This window comes from Mobula birostris, chromosome 4, assembly GCF_030028105.1.
Source record: "Mobula birostris isolate sMobBir1 chromosome 4, sMobBir1.hap1, whole genome shotgun sequence".
Classification (NCBI taxonomy): domain Eukaryota; kingdom Metazoa; phylum Chordata; class Chondrichthyes; order Myliobatiformes; family Myliobatidae; genus Mobula; species Mobula birostris.
Genome location: NC_092373.1, coordinates 55,661,028 through 55,681,661, shown reverse-complemented (window position 1 = coordinate 55,681,661; position 20,634 = coordinate 55,661,028). Strand labels below are relative to the sequence as shown.

Genomic DNA, 20,634 nt, shown 5'->3' with positions numbered 1-20,634 from the left:
TTATGTGCTTCCAAACTACAGTAATTTTAAAGACTACTTTGTTACATACTTTTAATGCAAAAAAACTAACATGTGAACCCCTATTTTACTGGCATTCAGATTACGGAAATACGGCTTCAACAGCATTCACAAATCACTGCAAAAATCTGAGATAAAGAATAAAGTTCACTCTCACAGAATTTATGTGAAAAACGTAAATAAATAAACCATTTTATTTTCAATTTCTTAATGCTTGTATAGATAATCCAGTTTCACATACAGAAAATTGCAAGGGGCCCCTTATAATGATGGGAGCTCATGTACTATAGATACTGCTTGAGTCTATGCACCCAGTCACTATCATGGATTAAAAGCAGAAGAGATGGTAAATCTACATAGTCATATGTAGACGCATAAGGGTGTTCATTTTGATATTTAAAATACGCATCAGTAAAACACAAATCATGCTGACAAATGTGAGAGCATAAGAACTAAAAGCAGGAGTAGGCCATACACACTTTGGAGCTTCCTCTCTTATAACAGGCTCATAGCTGATCTCAGTGTTGGCCTCAGCTTCATTTTTCTGTACACCCATTATAACACTGTAATCCAAAAAAATGATCCTACTTGAGTCTACTTGAAGATTCAGCAAATGGAGTAGAGAGTTCCAAAGATTTACAACCCACAGAGATGAGAAATTCCTTCTCATCTTAGTCTGGTCATTGATCCTTCATCTTGAGAAAGTGCCAAATACTCCAGGCACATCCACTGGTGGAAGCATCTTCAAAGCCTCCACCTGATCAAATATCTGGAGAATCTTATGTTTCAACTACATCAGTGCTTAGTTGCCTATACGCCAAACACCATGAATCCATCTTGCTCCATTTTTCCTGATAAAACAACTCCATCGTCACGAGAATCAGTCAAGAATGACTGACCAGACATTTTCATGAAAGCAAAGAACCTTGTGAATAAATTTATAGGATAGGATTGAAACTTCAATTTAAGCACTGTAAATATTAACAAATCATATACTGTATATATATTCTCAGAAACATTTTCCAATCTTTAGTTTGTGATCTCTTCTACATAAAATAGTGAAATACAACAAATTATCACAATAGCACAATGAGTATAGAAATTGCACAGATGAAGTGTTACATTAATCAAAACAAATGTGTTTTTCTGGATTTTTTTGATCCTTCCTACCACATAAAAAGAATGATCCCACAACTTACTGATGACAAGACTCTGAAATTGCTCAAAAGCAAATTTGGCATGAGGTTCAAAAAATTTACAACTTGTTTTATTTATGCTGTTCATTTTTAAATCCAATATGCTTGGAAATTTAGTTAAATAAACAACTATACCAAACATTAAACTGCAAAATTACTGGTACATTTTGTTTGTTGGGTGTAAGCAATGAAAAAAAAAAGGATTTGTAATCGTTTCTCAAAAAGAAATGGATTAATTATGTATAAGGGTTACCATTAGCGTTAGGGTATTGCATGGATAACTGGTGGCATTATTACTAAATAGTAAACTGGCCAAAGATATTGACTATTATAGACTCTAAAGGAATCCCTTTTGGCCCATTGTAGTGAAATTTATTGTCTATTTCCTAATCTCAATTCTGCTACTTTTTTGCAAAGGTTCCTAATGACACAAGCAAAATAAATTGATGGCAAAGAACAGTAAATTGCTACTTTAAGCTTTGACGTCTGGTCACATAGAAACATTGAAACTAAAAGTTCCAAGATAAAGAGTTGGAGAAAGATTGATAATCCCAGTGATCCAAGCTTTTTACATTAAATTTTAAGAAAAAATAAACTACTAGAGGAACTCAGCAGATCAAGCTGCATCTGCGGAGGCAAAGTAATGGCTGATGTTTTGGGTTGAGACCCTTCATCATGAGTGATGCAGGGTCTTGATTTGAAATGTTGACCATCCCTTTTCTCCACAGATGCCCTGTGGTTTGCTGAGTTCCTCTAGTTTATATTTTGCTCCAGATTCAAGCATCTGCAGTCTTGTGTCACTGCTAAATTTAAAAATGGTCCAACTGAGATTATTTATTGTTAAGTAATGATGCAATATTTTCAGGAAAAATAACCAGTATTGATTTTTAAAACTCTATATTCATTAAATTAACATAGATTTAGCAATTGTAAGGAAAGAACATAGTTCAAGAGATGCAACTGATTCAGCATTAACGTTTCTTACAGTCTGGTAGATTCAGCAGAATCTTTCAGTCTGATGATTCTGCTAAGGTTTTTTCTTACTCTATCCCATTTCATGTTTTTTGATATTTGGACATTCGCACTGGTCTGTTCTTCTGACTCCGGAAGTATCTCTTCAACCCTGCAATAGAAATGTTTAGATGTAAAACTTACTTGTAAAACTAATTTTGAATTGGAAAAAAATTGTTGAAATATAATTTTCTATATACCCAATATACCACTTGTCATCATCAAAGCCTAGCAATGCTCCTGGAACTCCAGAACGAACCTTTAGAAATGCTGGCACTCGCTGCTCTAGAAGAAGTATGACAGCTGCAAACTAATAATGATAAATAATTAATGCATAAATCGGGAATTGATCTTGATATATAAAAAAATCTGTATCAATAGCTAAGAAAGTGAAGCAATCTACAAACAAAGGATGCGAGATCGAGACACTTAAAATAATATGACTGAGGAAAGGCAATGTGAATTTACAAAGGGAAAAAGTGTTTGGCTAATCTATTGGATTCCTTAGAGCTCTAACCAGAAGAGTAGACAAGAAGGAACCTCTGCATGGATTGCATTTTGATTTTTAGAAGGCCTTTGAAAAGATGCCACTCAAGAGGATGGTGAAAAATGTTGGAACCCATTGGCTTGGGGGAAATATATTAATGTTTGAAAGTTGGTTAATGAAAAGAAAATAGATGTGTCCTTCTCAGTGTTGGAATGTTGAGATTTAAGAGGGCTGTCACAGAGATACATACGTAGGTTACTTGATGAGATGGAGATAGAGGAGAATGCTCAAGGGCAAACCACTGAGAACTGAAATGTGGACAAAGTTCTTCACTCACTAGAGAATTCTCTATCCTGGTGGATTGGAGAGGTTCAGTCATTGATCGCATTCAAAACAGATATCCATAAGTTTATTGATTCTCAAGGAATCATCTGATATAGGGGTAATACAGGAAAATGGTTGGGCTCAACAAGATCTTGTTGAACAGCCACTCATGTTCAAGGGGCTTTTTGGCCCTATGATTTACATCTGTTCCTTACTTTTATGCTTTTTTGTACTGTGTGATACTCTCTGCTGACATGCACACAAACACTTAGAATTATTGGAAATGAATAAAAATCTGTTGTTCATTTTTCTATATTAGACATGGGAAAAATAAAATATTCTGATTAATTTTGTATTTTGCTCTACTTTTTGCATGGGATGTGGATGTTTCTGGCAACATATTGTTCATATCTGCCAGTATTTATTATCCATGCCTAAATGCAGATAAGGATCAACAATGGAACATAGAAGAGTGCAAACAGAAACAAGCCCTTATGCCCACAATGTTATGCCAGACTAATTAAATTAGTAATGAAACGGCTAACCAAAGTAATCCCCTCTACTCCCCAATGTCCATATCCTTTTATTTTCCTCACATTCTTGTGCCTATTTAAACATCTATAAAAGTCCCCAATATCTGTCTCTACCACCACCCCAGGCAGCACATTCCAGGCACCCTCCACTCTCTATGTAAAAAAACTTGCCCCTCACCTCCCCTTTGAAATTACCCCCTCTCACCTTTAATACATCTCCCCCGGTACTAGATATTTCAACACTGGGAAAAAGATACTGGCTGTCTACTCTATCTATGCCCCTCATAATTTTATAAATCTCGATCAGATCTCTCCTCAGCCCTTGGCACTCCAGAGTAAACAACCTAAGTTTGTCCAACCTCTCGTTATAGCACATGGCCTCTAATCTAGGAAGCATCCTAGTAAACCTCTTCTGCACCCTCTTCAAAACCTCAACATCCTTCTTATAATGGGGCAACCAGAACCGTATGCAATACTTCAAATGCAGTCTAACTAGAGTGTAATAAAGCTGCAACATAACTTCCTGACTGTTGAACTCAATGCCTTCATTAACAAAGGAAAATGTACCATACGACTTCTATCAACCTGTGCATCCCCTTCAGGGAGCTATGAACTTGGACCCCAAGACTCCTCTGCTCATCTACAATGTTAAGGACTTTGCTGTTAACCGTGTACTGTCTCTTTGCATTTGATCTACCAAAATCACATTCGGCCGAGTTAAATTCGATCTGTCATTTCTCCATCCATCTATATCCCGTTGTATTCTTTACCAATCTTCTACGTTATCTACAACACCACCAATCTTCATATCATTTACAACCTTATTAACCTACCCATCTATATTTTCATCCAGGTCATTTACATACATCACAAACAGCAGAGGTCCCAGCATGGATCCCTGTGGAACACCACTGATGACAAACCTCCAGCTAGAATAAGAAGATCCCCTGTCTTCTATGGCAAGTCAGTTCTGAATCCAAATGCCAAATTCACCATGGATTCCATGCAATTTAATCATCTGATTGAGCCGCCCATGAGGGATTTTAGCCTTCATGTCCACAGCTCTACCTTCGTCAATCATCCTTGTCACCTCATCAAAAAACTCAATCATTTTAGTAAGACAGACTTCACCACGACTGACTTGAGACGCAATGGCCTACAGTTTCCAGCATTATCCGTGGTTCCATTTTTGAATAATGGAATAACATTAGCTATTCGCCAGTCTTCTGGAACCCTGCCTGTATCTAGAAAGGACTTAAATATATTGATCAGAAATCACTTCTCTTGCCCCTTTCAATAATTTGTGGTTTATCTCATTAGGCCCTATGGATTTATCTACCTTAATGCTTTTTAAGAGACTCAACACTACTTTCTCCCTTACTTTGAAATGGCCTAGCATATTTATACTCTCAGCACTGATTTTCACGTGCTTCTCCTCCATAAACACTGACGTAAAGTACTCATCACCCACATCCACCATATTGAAGCAAGTATTCCTCCCTTTATCCTTGAATGGACTTACCCTCTCCGTAGTTAACCATTTGCTCTCTATAGAATTCCTTGGTATTCTCTTTAGTACTACTGGCCAAAGGTTTTTCATGCACCCTCCTGGCTTTCCTAATTCCCTTCTTGAGTTCTTTTCTGGCTTCTTAATAATCTTCAAGTGTTCTGCTTGATTCAGGGTTCCTAAGCTTTATATACTTTTCCTTTTTCTTCAAAAACTAAATTCATTACCTCTCTGGACATCCATCATCAAGGTGCCTACCATGCTTTCTTCTCGCTGCTGCCACCAGGAAGGAGGTTCAGGACCCTCAGGACCTCCTCCACAAGGTTCAGGAACAGTTACTACCTCTCAACCATCAGGTTGCTGAATCAGAGTGGATAACTTCACTCACCCAAACACAGAACTGATTTCACAACCTATGGACTCACTCTCAAGGCTTCTACAAATACTTTTGTCAACATTATTTATTTCTTATTTATCTAATATTATTATTATGATTTTCCTTTTGTATTTATACAATTTGCTGTCTTTTGCACATTGGTTGTTAATCTGTCCTTGTTTGTGTTCATCGTGAATGCCTGCAAGAAAATGAACATCAGTGACATATATGGTGACATATAGGTTTCTTATTGGCACTTCAGTGGACAAGTCCTCCAATATGTTCCCTTTGAGTGCAGCTGTGATATTGTCCCTGATTAGTAGTGCAGCTCTCCCACACCCCTTTTACCTCCCTCGCTATCTTGTTAAAACATCAAAACCCCATTCTGGCCCACTCTCAACCAAGTCTCTGAAATGGCCACAACTCTCAGTTTCATGTACTGATCCATGCTCTAATTCATCACCTTTACCCATAATACTTCTAGCTTTAAAATACACACAAACTATCCAAACTACAAAGTAAAAAATAAATTTATTATCAAAGTATATACAGTACCTATTAAAAGTATTCACCCCCTTTGGAAGTTTTCATGTTCTATTATTTTACAACATTGAATCACAATGAATTCAATTTGAATTTTATTTGATACTGATCAACAGAAAAAAGACTCTTTTGTGTCAAAGTGAAAACAGATCTCTTTAAATACAAAAATAAACCACAAAATAATTGTTGCAGAAGTATTCACCCCCTTAAATATGACACACCAAATCATCACTGGTACAGACAACTGGTTGTAGAAGTCACATAATTAGTTAAATGGAGCTCAGTTTTTGGAGACCTGTGTGCAGTCAAGGTGTTTCAATTAACTGTAGTAAAAACACACCTGTATCTGGAAGGTCCAATTGCTGGTGAGTCAGTATCCTGGTAAAAACTACACCATGAAGATAAAAGAACTCTCCAAGCAACTCCGCAAAAAGGTTATTGAAAAGCACAAGTCAGAAAAACATAGAAAAGAAACTTAGAAAACCTACAGCACAATACAGGCCCTTTGGCCCACAAAGTTGTGCCGAACATGTCTCTACCTTAGAAATTACTAGGGTGGCCCATAGCCCTCTATTTTTCTAAACTTCATGTACCTATCCAAAAGGCTCTTAAAAGACCCTATTGTATCCACCTCCACCACCATTGCCAGCAGCCCATTCCACGCACTCACCACTCCTTGCGTAAAAAACCCCTGACATCTCCTCTGTACCTAAGGAGGTGGATATAAGAAAATTTCTAAGTCACTGAATATTGCTTGGAGTACAGTTAAGTCAATCATCAAGAAATGGAAAGAATATGGCACAGCTGTAAATCTTCCTAGAGCAGGCTGTCCTCAGAAACTGAGTGACTGTGCAAGAAATGGACTAGTGCGGGAGGCCACCAGGGGACATATGACAACTCTGGAGGAGTTACAAGCTTCAGTAACTGAGATGGGAAGGTCCGCACATACAACAACTGTTGCCTAGGTGTTTCACCAGTCACAGCTTTGTGGCAGAGTGGCAAAGAGAAAGCCACTGTCGAAAAAAACTTACATGAAACCTCAGCTAGAGTTTGCCAGAAGGCATGTGGGAGACTCGGAAGTCAGCTAAAAGAAGGTTCTACGGTCTAATGAAACCAAAATTGAGCTTTTTGCCATCAGACTAAATGCTATGTTTGGTGTAAGCCAAAAACCGCACATCATCAAAAACACACCATCCCTACTGTGAAGCATGGAGGTGGTTACATCATGCTGTGGGGATGCTTCACTGCAGCAGGCCCTGGAAGGCTTGTGAAGGTAGAGGGTAAAATGAATGTAGCAAATTACAGGGAAATCCTGAAGGAAAATCTGATGCAGTCTGCAAGAAAACTGTGACTTGGGAAAAGATTTGTTTTCCAGCAAGACAATGACCCCAAGAATAAAGTCAAAGTTACACAGGAATGGCTTAAAAACAACAAAGTTAATGTCCTGGAGTGACCAAGTCAAGAGTCCAGACCTCAATTCAATTGAGAATTTGTGGCTGGACCTGAAAAGGGCTTTTCACTCATGACTCCCATGTAATCTGTCAGAGCTTGATCAATTTTGTAAAGAAGAATAGTGAAAAGTTGCAGTGTCCAGATGTGCAAAGCTGATAGTGACCTATCCACACAGACTCAAGGGTATAATTGCGCCAAAGGCATACCTACTAAATACTGACTTGAAGGGGGTGAGTAATTATCCAATTAATTATTTTGTGTTTAATAATTATAATAAATCTAGACCAATTTTCAAAATTTCACTTTAACGTGAGAGTCTTTTCTGTTGATCAGTGTCAAAAAAGCCAAATTAAATCCACTGTGATTCAATGTGGTAAAACAGTATATCATGAAAACTTCCAAGGGGGATGAATACTTTTTGTAGGTACTGTATATGTCACCATATACAATCTTGAGTTTGGTTTACTTGTGGGCATACGCAGTAATTACAAGAAATACAATAGAATCACCCAATAGGACGGACAAACAGCCAGTGGTCAAAAGACAATAAACTGCAAATACAAAAGAAAAACAAAAGGATAATAATAAATAAATAAGCAATAAGTATTGAGAATATGAGATGAAGAGTCCTTGAAAGTAAGTCCACAGGTTGTGGGTACAGTTTAGTGATGGATTGAGTGAAGCTAAGTAAGTTAGCCCTTTTGGTTCAAGAGCATAATGGCTCTTCCCATCCATCCCACTGTATCAATTACTTTGCTTACGCCTGTTTTTAATGGCCTGACATTTATCTGTCTCTCATCCCTCCACTTTTCGACCTGGTGCTCTGTCTCCCAATGATCCAGAAATCTGAAGCCCATCTTCAGTCTCTTCCCTTAACTCCCTATACCCACTGTGCAGGACCTCTTCCCCCTTTCTACCCATGTCAATGTGCACCATGACCTCTGGCTGCTAACCCTTCCTCTCGAGAATCTTCTGCAGCCACCCTGAGACATTCTGGATCCTATCATCTGGGAGGCAACACATCATCTTGGCATCTCTTCCACGGCCACAAAATCTCCTGTCTGGTCCCCTAACTATCGAGCCTCCTATCACTATCACTCTGCCTGATTTACCCTTCCCGGCCGAGCTTTAGAGCTGGCCGCAGTGCCATTGGCCTGACTGGTTCTGCTGTGCCCTGATAGGTCACCCCCTCAGCAGCATCCAAAGCTATATACTTGTTGCCATTGGGAACCCTGCACTGACTGTTTACTCTTTTTCTTTCTACTGATAGTCACCCATCTACTATTTGAATCCTGCACTCTGAGGGTGGCCACCTTGGTAAGGGTCTCATCTATGAGGTTTTCAGCCTCCCGGGTGACCCTGAGTATATCCAGCTCAGCTCAGTTCCTTGACCTTTTCAGTCAGGAGCTGCAGTTGGACGCACTTCCCACAGATGTAGTCATCAGGGAGACTGTCAGGTACCTCGAAATCTCACATCTCACAGGAGGAGCCTCACTACCTCCATGTGCAGCTGGATCCTCGACTTCCTCACTTCCAGACCCAGTCAGTTTGGATTGGCAACAACATCTTCTCCACAATCTCCATCAGCACAGGTGCACCTCAAGACTGTGCTTAACCTCTGCTCTACTCGCTTTATACTTATGACTGGGAGGCTAAATACAGCTCCAATGCCATATCTAAAGTTTACTGATGAAACCACTGCTGTTGGCTGAATCAAAGGTGGTGACGAATCAGCATATAGGAGGAAGGCTGAAAATCTGGCTGACTGGTGCCATAATAACCATCTCTCATTCAATGACTACAGCAGGAGGAACATGAGCCAGTCCTCACCAGGGGATCAGAGGTGGACAGGATCAGCCACTTTAAATTTCTTAGCGTCATCATTTCAGAGAACCTGACCTGGGTTCAGCATGTAACTGCCATTACAAAGAAGGCAGAGCAGCACCTCTGCTTTCTTAGAAGTTTGCAAAGATTCAGCTTGTCCCCTAAAAGTTGAACAAATTTCTATAGATGCGCAGTGGAGAATATACTGACAGGTTGTATCATGGCCTGGTATGGAAATATCAATGCCCTTGAAGAGAAAATCCTGCATAAAGTTGTGATACAGTCCAGTACATTACAGGTACGGTACAGCCTACCACTGAGCACATCTGCAAAGAGCTCTGTTGCAGTAAAGCTGCATCCATGAACAAAGAACCCCACCATCCCGGACGTGCTCTCTCCTTGCTGCTGCCATCAGGAAAGAGGTACAGGAGCCTGAGATCCCACACCACCAGGTTCAGGAACAGTTATTATGCCCTCAGTCATCAGACTCTTGAACCAGAGTGGGGTAACTTCACTCAGCTACACTAACCCCAACACTGTACTGATTCTACAATCTATGGGCCCACTCTCAAAGACTTTACAACTTGTGTTCGCACTATTTGTTGCTTATTTATTTATTATTATTATTCTGGAGTTTTTACTCTCACTATTTGCACAGTTTGTTATCTTTTTCACATTGTTTGTTTGTTCATCTTTGTTGTGTGTGTTTTTTTCATTGATTTTCTTGTGTTTCTTGGCATTTACTGTGAATGCCCACATGAAAATAAATCTCAGGGTAGTGTATGATGACATATATGTATTTTGGTAATACATTCACTTTGAATTTTCAGCATTCCACTGCTCTAATCACCCTGCCTACACTGAACTAAAGACCAAGGACCTGTTCATACCTGTGCCTTCTCTCAGAAACCTTTGAGGTTTGCACTCATCTAGGTCACTTACTTAGCCTCTTCCTGCTGAGCTCTTTATCCCTTTGGTTCTAACTTCTGAAGGCTAAGTTCTACAATTAAAATAAATGATTCCCAACAACTCAGAAGTATCCTTAGCCTCCGCCTGTTCTTGCCAAGACCTGTTGAGCCTTCCACTCCAACAATGACCACTCCACTTACACCTCACTGTTTTTATTGGCTTAAATAAAGCTCACTCCCAACGGTCTTGTTGTTTTCCCACTCTGCAACAATCTTGTCTCTCACTCACTACTTCAAAGTTGTGCATAGGGATTCATTTATGAGGTAAGGGTAGCAGGTTTCTTCCCATGAAGAACATTGTTAACCAAATAGGTTTTTACAATATATTTATTTCACTGTTACTATTATTGAGATATGTGTTTTTCTTAAATTCAGATTTACTTAAATTACTTGAACTTAAATTCCCTCATCACTATTCAAACTGGGTCAACAAATGATTTTCTCTGAAACACTGGAGGAAACAAGTATTTAAAATTATGAAAAGTATAGATAGGGTAGACACCTAGGGTGAAACTGTTAAATACTAGAGGGCATAGGTTTAAGGGGAAAGGTCTTAAAGGAGATTTGCAAGGAAAGTTTTTTTTTGAAACACATGGAGAGTGGTAGAAGGTTTGAACATGCTGCCAGGGGAGGTGGTAGAAGAACGTACATTAACAACGCTTAAATGGTACTCAGATAGAACCATGCAGAGACAGGGAATCAGGGAATAAAGGGGTATGGACCATGTTTTGGCAGATACAATTAGTTTAATTTGATATAATGGTCAACACAATATGCTGAGCCAAAGGGAATGTTCCTGTGCTGCATTTTTCTATGAGTTGTCATTATATTGAAACTTAAGTCAATGGTCCTGAACTGTGATTGCTAGCTCAGTAATCTTTACATTATCTTGATATCAAATACTTCCTACCTCATCCAAATGGTAGAAGTTAATCTTAAAGATAGTTCATTTCAAAATTCAGGTGGTGATAGATCTTAGTATGGACGACTTAACTGCTAACTAATGAATTAACTTCTTGGTGACTGTTTTATGTTATTTGTTATATCCCAGAGAATACACAAACATAGTTTACCTGCACTTTCCATAGTAAATCTGTTTCTGGAACTAATCTCCAGTATGTATCATCCATCATGGCAATCAACAAATTCAACAGCAGGAGATATACAAAGAGCATATACATGACATAGGCAATGTAGATATTGGTTGGTGTTGGTCTATCGTAAGAAAGAGGAATATCCAGCAATCCCATCATGAGTTCAAACGTGGTGCGTAATGTCATTGAAAAATCACTAAAATAAGGATAATCCGTCAAATCCAAAGTATGAAAGAGAATGTAAAAAGCTGTAAGAAAGAATAAAAACATGCATGATTTGAGAAAATGTCAACATTTCAATGAAAACATAAATAATCTGCATGTTCTGTCATCTTATTTGATTTAATAGAAAACAATTTAACATGTTAATGTAAAAGAAGGTGTAAAGCAGATGAGCACAAATTAGATGCAAATTTTTATCATGTCCATGTTACATATTGCATTTAAAACAGAGCTGAGATCAGCAGAACTTGTTAATAATACTTTACAGGTAGATCAGAAAATATATGCTTCAGTCCCTTAAGTACTACTAATAATAATTAACATTAAATCACATATATCTTATGTGACTAAATTGAGTTTAGACATAAAAATAATACAATAAATCATAAAACAGAATATATAAAGAAGACAAAGCTGTGAAATACAGTAGATATACTACAAAGTATTCATATCACCTGTCACTTTGGACTTAATGGCTATACATGAGTACACCCAAGAATCCCTGTAACCAGAATTAGTTTTTAAAGAACAGAAGATTAATATGGAAATAATCTCACATCTATTGTACTCTAAAGTGTTTTTTTTCACTCTTTTCAGGGTACCATTTTTTTTACAATTATTTCAAGCTTGCTATTTGTTTATACAGATGAACTACATACCAAAGGTAAATCCCATGATGCAGATAAATACCAGACAGCACCAATGCATAAAATCTCCAAATATTAGCTGTGAGGAAATGAAAACCCATAAATGCAATGCTCGGGTATAAGTATACAACTAATATTCCATATTGAATATACTCAACAACTAAACAGCTACGGCCCTCTACTGTAGATAATTCTAAAGAATTGTAGCACTCAATAGGAAAGTAATTTCCCTTAGTTGCAAATGACCAATCCCTTGTTCTAAGATCTAAAAGCAGGCCTCATCCTCTCCTCCCCTCCCCTCCCCCACCTTCTTACTCTGATTCCTCATCTTTTATTCCCAGTCCTGATGAAGAGTATCAGCCTGAAATGTCAACTGTACTCTTTTCCATAGATACTCCTTGGCCTGCTGAGCTCCTCTAGCATTTTGTGTGTGGTTCTTATTTCATTTACCCAAGTAACAATGAAAGAATTTCAATGAGACCACTTCCCCTTCCCTTAAACTCTGGGGAATATAGATCTATCCTATTTTAATCTCTCCTCATCATAGGACAACCTTTTCCTCATAATCACACATTGCATTCCCTTTAAAGAAGGCTCATCCTTAGTCAAGATTAAAACTGTGTTTCTGCATACCTTGTAATAAAGGCTAACAGACTAATTACTTTCCGAATTGTCGTATTCCCATATGTTAGCTTTCAATTCATTATGAAATTCCATACATTCTGACCACTTCTCCAAAAGGCTACGGTACCAAAATCATTTTAGTTAAACCTACCTCATTGCATAGACTAGATCTAAAATTACCAGTCCAGTACTTGTTTTGTCAGTTTACTAATCTGGAAAATTATCAACTACTGACTCAAATATTTAATTACCTTAAGGTCTTTTTGAATTGAAGCAGTTAATAAGTGGAAGTTCTTCTGTGTTTAGTACTCACTGGTCAAAGTGCTGTTCAGGATATCAAAAAGGAGGTCAGACTGGACCAGAATTTAAACTACCAATGAAAGAATGGCTTGTACCTTTCCCAGATCTATCCTGACCATTTAATTCCATGTGGGTTGAGCTGCAGGTTGTTACCAAAGGGAATTGGAACAATCCCTTCTGCAGGGCACTTGACACCTGAGTTCGCAGAGTTTAACTTCTTACCCAGTCAAATTAAATACTGTATATCATTCACAGTATATAATAACACAAAATAATTCAAAATAATAACACAAGGTCAAGTCAGTAAAAAAAAAGAAAAATAAAAGAGAAATAAAAGGATTGGAGAATGATAACTTAAAATCTTCAAACAACTTTCCAAAAGGGAAGCACAGAAGTGCAACTGATAGAGCCACTGCCTCACACAATCCTGAGGCCTGGTCCAATCCCAGCCTTGGGTGCTGCTGTGTGGAGTTTGCATGTTCTTACTGCTCCAGTTTTGTCCCACAACCCAAAGACATCCAAGATGATAGGTTAATTAGCCAATGTAAATGGCCCCTTGTGTACAGGTGAGTGGTAGATTGTGGGAGCAGTTGGTCATTCGTTTATCATTGTCAAATGTACTGTGATACATCGGGAAACTTGTACATTGAAAAAAGGGGAAGTATTAATAGGATGCAGAATATAGTACTTCAGTTACAGTTACAGAGAAGTGCAGAACAGGTAGGCAATGAGCTCCAAAGGCCATGGTAGGTTATGAGATCAAGAATTCATCTTTACTGTACAAGAGTTGATGAATATGACAATTAAAGAACAAAAAAATGGGATTAATATGGGATGAACATAAATGGTACTTGCTGAATGTTTCTGTGAGTTAAGTAAATCAGAGTGAAAGAGAATCCTCAGCAGCAAAGGTCAATTTTCAACAGTCAAGAAAAGAACAATGACTATGTACACTGTGCTTGTTCTGACCATCAACCATCTACTTATGCTAATCCCACTCTTATTCTGCCCACTTTCTCATAATGAGTCTCCACCACCACCCACTACCTGGGAAATATTAAACCAACCAACATATTAAATTCATATCTCAAGCAGAATCTTAGTTATATTGGAAATTCTATTAGAAGAGAAAATAGTGCACAAGTTGGTAATTAGGAGTTATCATACTTTTTAAAGAAAGGTACTCTAGATGGAAATAGACACAGCTGAATAGTTTGTAATAAGTCTAGTCTGTCTGCTGATTATTATGGTACTTAGTGCATACCATTACTAAGTCAGCAGAGAAGTGCAGCTTTTAGGAGCCAGTGAGAGACTGTTGCAATAATAAGCTCTTCATGTTCATACAAGCGTTTGCTCTCGCCTAAAGTTGTATAGTTGGCAAATACTTATTGGTGAGATTCATTAATACTACATTGAGGGAATAATGGGATATGGGTTTAATATACATAAATAGCAATGAGATAAAGGATCAGCCATTTTCTTGTTGAATAGCAGAGCACGTATGAGGGGCTAAATGTCTTCTCATGCTTCTCTTTCTAATGTTCTTATATCTCTGCTGTTCTGATAGTACATTCTAACAAATATATTCTCAATCCTGTCAGTAATACCAAATCAGTTTCTTACCTTTTGAATCAAAATAGAAAATTTCCCAAATGTCTTAAACCCCCTGGCAAAATAGATGGTATTGCACCACCCAATAATCAGGGCAAAGGAGATTGGAACTGCCTCTCCATCATCAGCACAGAGTCTCATGATAACTGCTGTAAAAATCAAAAGCGAGTAACAGATCCTGAAACAATAAGAAAATAAATAAAGATCTATTAAATATTAAATGTGTTCAGATAGTTTAATTACTGGTCATGCCACATACTTTAAATAAATATATGGAATCAGACAATACAGCAGAAGACATCATAAAATTCTAATATCAAGATGAAATTAATACTTGTATCCATTCTTCACTCATCATTTGCATTATTGAGCTGATCAAAGGATTGTGGATATAGTTTATTCCAATGCAGTCTTGAAAGAGTACTGCATGGTTGAAGATGTCTGCATTGCAATTCTTCTCAGAGCAGTAACACTGCCTGCGTGGTGGGTGTAGAAGGTGATGGAGAGGCAGGGTTGGGTGGGGAGGTGGTGACAGAGAATAAAGGATAAAAAGCAATCATGGAACTTGTGGTGTCCTTGTCCAACACCGGATCACAAATCTCTAGTTCTCAAGGGAGTATTCAATATTGACAGCTCCTACAGATTTCCGCTGCAGTACTCTCTAACCAATCTATCAATAAACATCCAATTTATGTTTGTTAAGTGACCTGAAATGATCTAGAAGTAGTCACTATTGCACTTCACTCCATGGTACATCATTTTTTGATTCTGTTGCTTTCAAATAAATAGTGCCTTTTGACTTAACTTCCAAACGTGCATTTTGTCATATTTTAAACAGCTCCTGCCTGCCTGCCTCACTTGTACTCTCTGGCTAGGAAAAGGGCCTCTGGCTTATTCTCAATAATAATGCCAAGTGTCTCAGATGTCACCTGCATAATTCTGCAATCTGTTGACACCAGTACTGTTCCTGTCAGATGTTCAAGTCTACTGCCAAATTAAGCAGTAATCCTAAGTGAAAAGGAAAAATAATGGAGACTGAGTGGTAGAGGCCCTGTTACTCTTGTCAAGCATATTGGGTCCTCCTTACACCATACTGATAAAAGTTAAAATTCTAAATTTTCCTTTTCTGGAAAATTACCTGTACTCAGTACACCGAACATGCTAGCTAGTTGTACCAAGATTTATTTAAGCCAATGCGATGAATTTTAGGTGGTTTGTTCACTAAAATTATAGCTTACCACATTTAACACAACTAATTAGACAGTAACCTATTCTTTAGTAGACTCGACAGAACCACTGGTTCAACAGACACTGACCTGCCAAGTTTGGTATCAGGATCCTGAAGGATTTGTCTCCAAATAACGTATTAGAAGATAGAACATTACACCATAGTACAGGCCTTTCAGCCTACAATGCTGTGTTGACCTTTTAACCTACTTGAAGATCCCTCCTTCCCTCCTACATAGCCCTCTTTTCCTATCATTCACGTACTTATCTAAGCATTTCTTATATGTCGTTCATATAGCGTCCTCTTTCACCATCCCTGACACAGCACTCCATGCAACTTCAACCATCTGTGTAAAAAAAAACCTTAATTCTGACATCCCCCTATACTTTCCTCTAATTACCTTAAAATTAGGCCCCCCACCCCACATATTAGCCACTTCCACCCTGGAAAAGCATCTCCGGCTGTCCACTCAATCTATACCTCTTATTATCTTGTACAGCTCTATCAAGTCACCTCTCGCCCTTCTTCACTCTGAAGAGAAAAGCCCTAGCTCCTCATTAGACATACTCTCTATTCCAGACAGAATCCCGTTAAACCTCCTCTGCACCCTCTCTAAAGCCTCCACATGCTTTCTATAATGAGATCAGAACTGAACAAAGTATTCATAGTGTGGTCTAACCAGGATTTTATAGAGCTGCATCATTACCTCATGGCTCTTGAACTCAATCCGTTGACTAGTTATGGTCAGCACACTATATACAACAACCTGAGCAACCTCCATGACAACTTTGAGCGATCCATGGCCTTCAAATCCAACCTTCCAAAATAAATTATTTCACATTTTTCCAGGTTGAACTCCATCTGCCACTTCTCAGCTGAGCTCTGCATCCTGTCAATGTTCTGTTTTAACCTACAACAAGCTTTTCTACAACAGCCACAACTCCACCAACCTATGTGTCATCTGCATACATACTAACCCACCAGTGTCATTTATAAATTCACAAAGAGCAATGGTTCCAGAAGAGATCCCAGCAGAACACGACAGGTCATAACTTCCAGGCAGAATATGCCCCAACTACAACCACCCTCTGCCTTCTATGAGCTGAAACCGCACTCCCAAGTTTCCCTGGATCCTATATCTCCTGACTTCCTGCGTAATGCTACAATGGGGAACCTTATCAAACCCCTTACTAAAATCCATATAAACTACATCCACTACTCTATCTTCATCAATGTGCTTTGTCACATCCTCAAGGAAATCAATCAGGCTTGTGAGGCATTACCTGTCTCTCAGGGCTGTGTCCTAAGCCTCCTCCTTTACTCTCTGTATACCCATGAATGTGTCACCACCACAGCTCCAATCTGCTAATTAAATTTGCTGACGATACTACATTGATTGGCCTTATCTCAAATAATAACCAAGAAGCCTGCAGAGAAGAAGTCATCATCCTGACACAGTGGTGTCAAGAAAACAACCTCTCCCTCAATGTCACAAAAACTAAGGAGCTGGTTGTGGACTACAGGAGGAATGGAGACAGACTAACCCCTATTGACATCAATGGATCTGGAGTTGAGAGAGTGAACAGCTTTAAGTTCCTCGGCATACACATCTCACGTGGTCTGTACATACTAGCTGTGTGGTGAAAAAAGCATAACAGCTCCTCTTTCACCTCAGAAGGTTGAAGAAGTTTGGCATGAGTCCCTAAATCCTAGAGGACTTTCTGTAGAGGCACAATTGAGAGCATCCTTACTAGCTGTATCACTGCCTGGTATGGGAACTGTACAGACAGTCCAGCGCATCTGTAGATGTGAACTTCCCACTATTCAGGATATTTGCAAAGTTAGGTGTACAAAAAGGGCCCGAAGGATCATTGGGGACCCGAGTCACCCAACCACAAACTGTTTCAGCTGCTGCCATCCGGGAAACAGTACCGCAGCATAAAAGCCAGGACCAACAGGCTCTGGGACAGCTTCTTCCACCAGGCCATCAAACTGATTAACTCACGCTGATACTACTGCATTTCTATGCTATATTGCTTGTCCTGTTGTACATACTATTTATTACAAATTACTATAAATTGCACATTCAGGCAGAGATGTAACAAAGATTTTTAGCCCTCCTGTATGTGAAGCATGTAAGAAATAAAGTCAATTCAATAAATTCAAAGTCATGCTGATTATTCCCAATCAAGCTATGCTTCTCCACATGCTCATAGATATCCTCTAAGAATCCCCTCCAATAGTTTGCTCCACACTGATATAAACTCACTGGTCAATAATTTCCAGATTTACCACTACTACATTTCTTAACAAAGGAATAACATTTTCCACTCTTGAGTCATCTGGTACTACTCCTGTGGCAAGACAGCAGCTAATATTTGGTTTAGTCAAGCAGGGCCATGCAATTGAAAACTTGAATATTTCTAATCCTTTACTGTTGACATTATTTTCCAATACAACCACATAAACAAGAATAGGGACTAAAAGAATGGGTATGTTCTTACATTAGTAATGGAAAAGGTCCTCCAATTGATGTATGTCCAAAGTAACCTTTTGGTCCTATCTTGCATAAATGTGTCATCTGAAAAAGAGTTGATAATAATAGCATAAATATGTTATTTGTATCTGCCAGAGCAAATGGATAGGTTCCTATTTTGGTTTTACGGTAGAGTTGTATAATGGCTTTTCAACTTACCTCACTGATGAGTATTATCACAGCTCCAATGACAGTTACAAGTTCACCCAGAAGTCTCAAGTAATCTTCCTTTGTTTGATAGGATTCCTAAAATGTTTACTTCTTTAATAAATGAATTTGGTTATGAAAATATTTTCCAATATAATATACAAATATAAAAGAACATGAATTAGAACCTGTGTAACAAATTTTGCAGCAACGGATAAGCACTGTAAGAACATTGTGGCAATGTCCATTTAAAATTAGGTATATAAGATGATGAGAGGCATTGATCGTGTGGATAGTCAGAGGCTTTTCCCCAGGGCTGAAATGGCTAGCACAAGAGGGCACAGTTTTAAGGTGCTTGGAAGCAGGTACAGAGGAGATGTCAGGGGTAAGTTTTTTTAAGCAGAGAGCGGTGAGTGTGTGCAATGGGTTGCTGGCGACGGTGGTGGAGGTGGATAGATAGGGTCTTTTAAGAGACTCCTGGACAGGTACATGGAGCTCAGAAAAATAGAGGGCTATGGGTAACCCTAGGTAATTTCTAAGGTAAGGACATGTTCAGCACAGTTATGTGGGCCGAAGGGCCTGTATTGTGCTGCAGGTTTTCTATGTTTCGAAAATGCTAACCCCTCCATACCAAATACCAATAATTGCTAACTACACATTATTAATGAATTGACAAGAATATTTAGGCAATTTTAGTTACAGTTTTGACCTGTTCACATAGACATGTTTGCATGCAAGATGCTTTTTACCTCTCTTTGTTTTATATGCATCCAATCAAGAGATCCTCCTAGTATGTTTAATGTTTTCAGTCTCTTAAAATTGTTTCCTGCAATCTCAATTATTCCCATTTTCATATTATCAGTAAGAAAAGTTTCAGTCTCTTTACTACTTAAACCATACAGTACCTGCACTGTTTTATTATATAAAAAAAATGGAAAAGATTTAAGAAGTTTAACCAGTTGAAAAGAACTGCTGCTCAAATTGTGGACAAGGTGAATTGCAGGCTGTTAATTGGGGCTGCTAATGTCTAGTATCAGTAGCATGCATTGGTTGTTGAACTCAAACCCTGGATTAACTTGATTGTGAAACCCAATTAGGTCATTTAATTGGACAAATGGAGACAACTAAAATAATCATAATATTAGATATATCTCCAGTCAATAGAACATAAAATTAGTTGATAAGCCTGTTCATCACATCATTCTTAGTAAGATTACCTCTCACATAGACACTTATATTTTCACAATCATATTTTCACCTTTTCCTTATTGAAGAAAATCAACTGGTTTGACTTTAGAGCTGATCTATTTTCAGGTATGAGCAGCAATCATTTATTAAATTTGAAATGCTTTAGCACCATGATTGAGACCATTTTAAGAAGCAAGTACACATATCACCATTGTAATAAGTGAATATTTCTTATGATTAACACTCCCTGTCCCCATTCTGTTCTTTCATCTAGCTCTTTTTATTACAACTCTATGTGTAATCAAGTATGCCTGGATTTAAATCATTTGAGCTGTAATCCTCTTGGTCCTTCCATGCAAATTGTATTAACAGTTAACCAGACATAAAGTTATCCATTTCACACAGGATGGTTTCTTCTTATTTTCAACTACATGTGTAGGTCAATAATAGATGTTTCAATAACACAACACCTGCAAAAATTTGTTATATGATATTCAATATTTCCCCTGTACTGCACACCAATTCACACAGTTTTAAAATACTTTTACCACTAACATTTGATTTTGGAAAAATTATACTTACTGATAAAGTCTTCTGTACTTTAACAACATATTCACCAAACTGGCCAGGTGGAACTGGTTTCAATGGTCGGTATAGACTTGAGATAGTGAATACTGTGATATAAAGACTATAAGAAACCATCCACATGAGGAAATACTTGTATGCAAACGAAATCCATTTCTGCTGTACTAATTCTTTTACTGGTTTAGCATCAATGAATTTATGAACCTACAAAAC

At 38.2% G+C, this 20,634-nt stretch overlaps 1 protein-coding gene across 5 annotated transcripts in view; it reads right to left on the bottom strand.

Annotated features, from left to right (window-relative positions):
• Positions 1-213: 213 nt before the first annotated feature.
• Positions 214-20,634, bottom strand: part of LOC140196348 (transient receptor potential cation channel subfamily V member 6-like) — a 38,826-nt gene continuing 18,405 nt past the window's right edge. For 4 of the 5 annotated variants that reach the window (XM_072255389.1, XM_072255393.1, XM_072255390.1 and 1 more), the window contains 9 exons: positions 20,419-20,625; positions 18,661-18,747; positions 18,470-18,546; positions 14,750-14,915; positions 12,215-12,281; positions 11,313-11,581; positions 2,426-2,535; positions 2,200-2,337; positions 214-943 (listed from right to left, as the gene is read on the bottom strand). In XM_072255389.1, coding sequence (XP_072111490.1) covers positions 829-943; positions 2,200-2,337; positions 2,426-2,535; positions 11,313-11,581; positions 12,215-12,281; positions 14,750-14,915; positions 18,470-18,546; positions 18,661-18,747; positions 20,419-20,625 — 1,236 coding nt within the window. In that variant the 3' untranslated portion in view covers positions 214-828. The remainder of the gene's footprint in view (positions 944-2,199; positions 2,338-2,425; positions 2,536-11,312; positions 11,582-12,214; positions 12,282-14,749; positions 14,916-18,469; positions 18,547-18,660; positions 18,748-20,418; positions 20,626-20,634) is intronic. The other variant, XM_072255392.1, reaches the window with a different exon arrangement.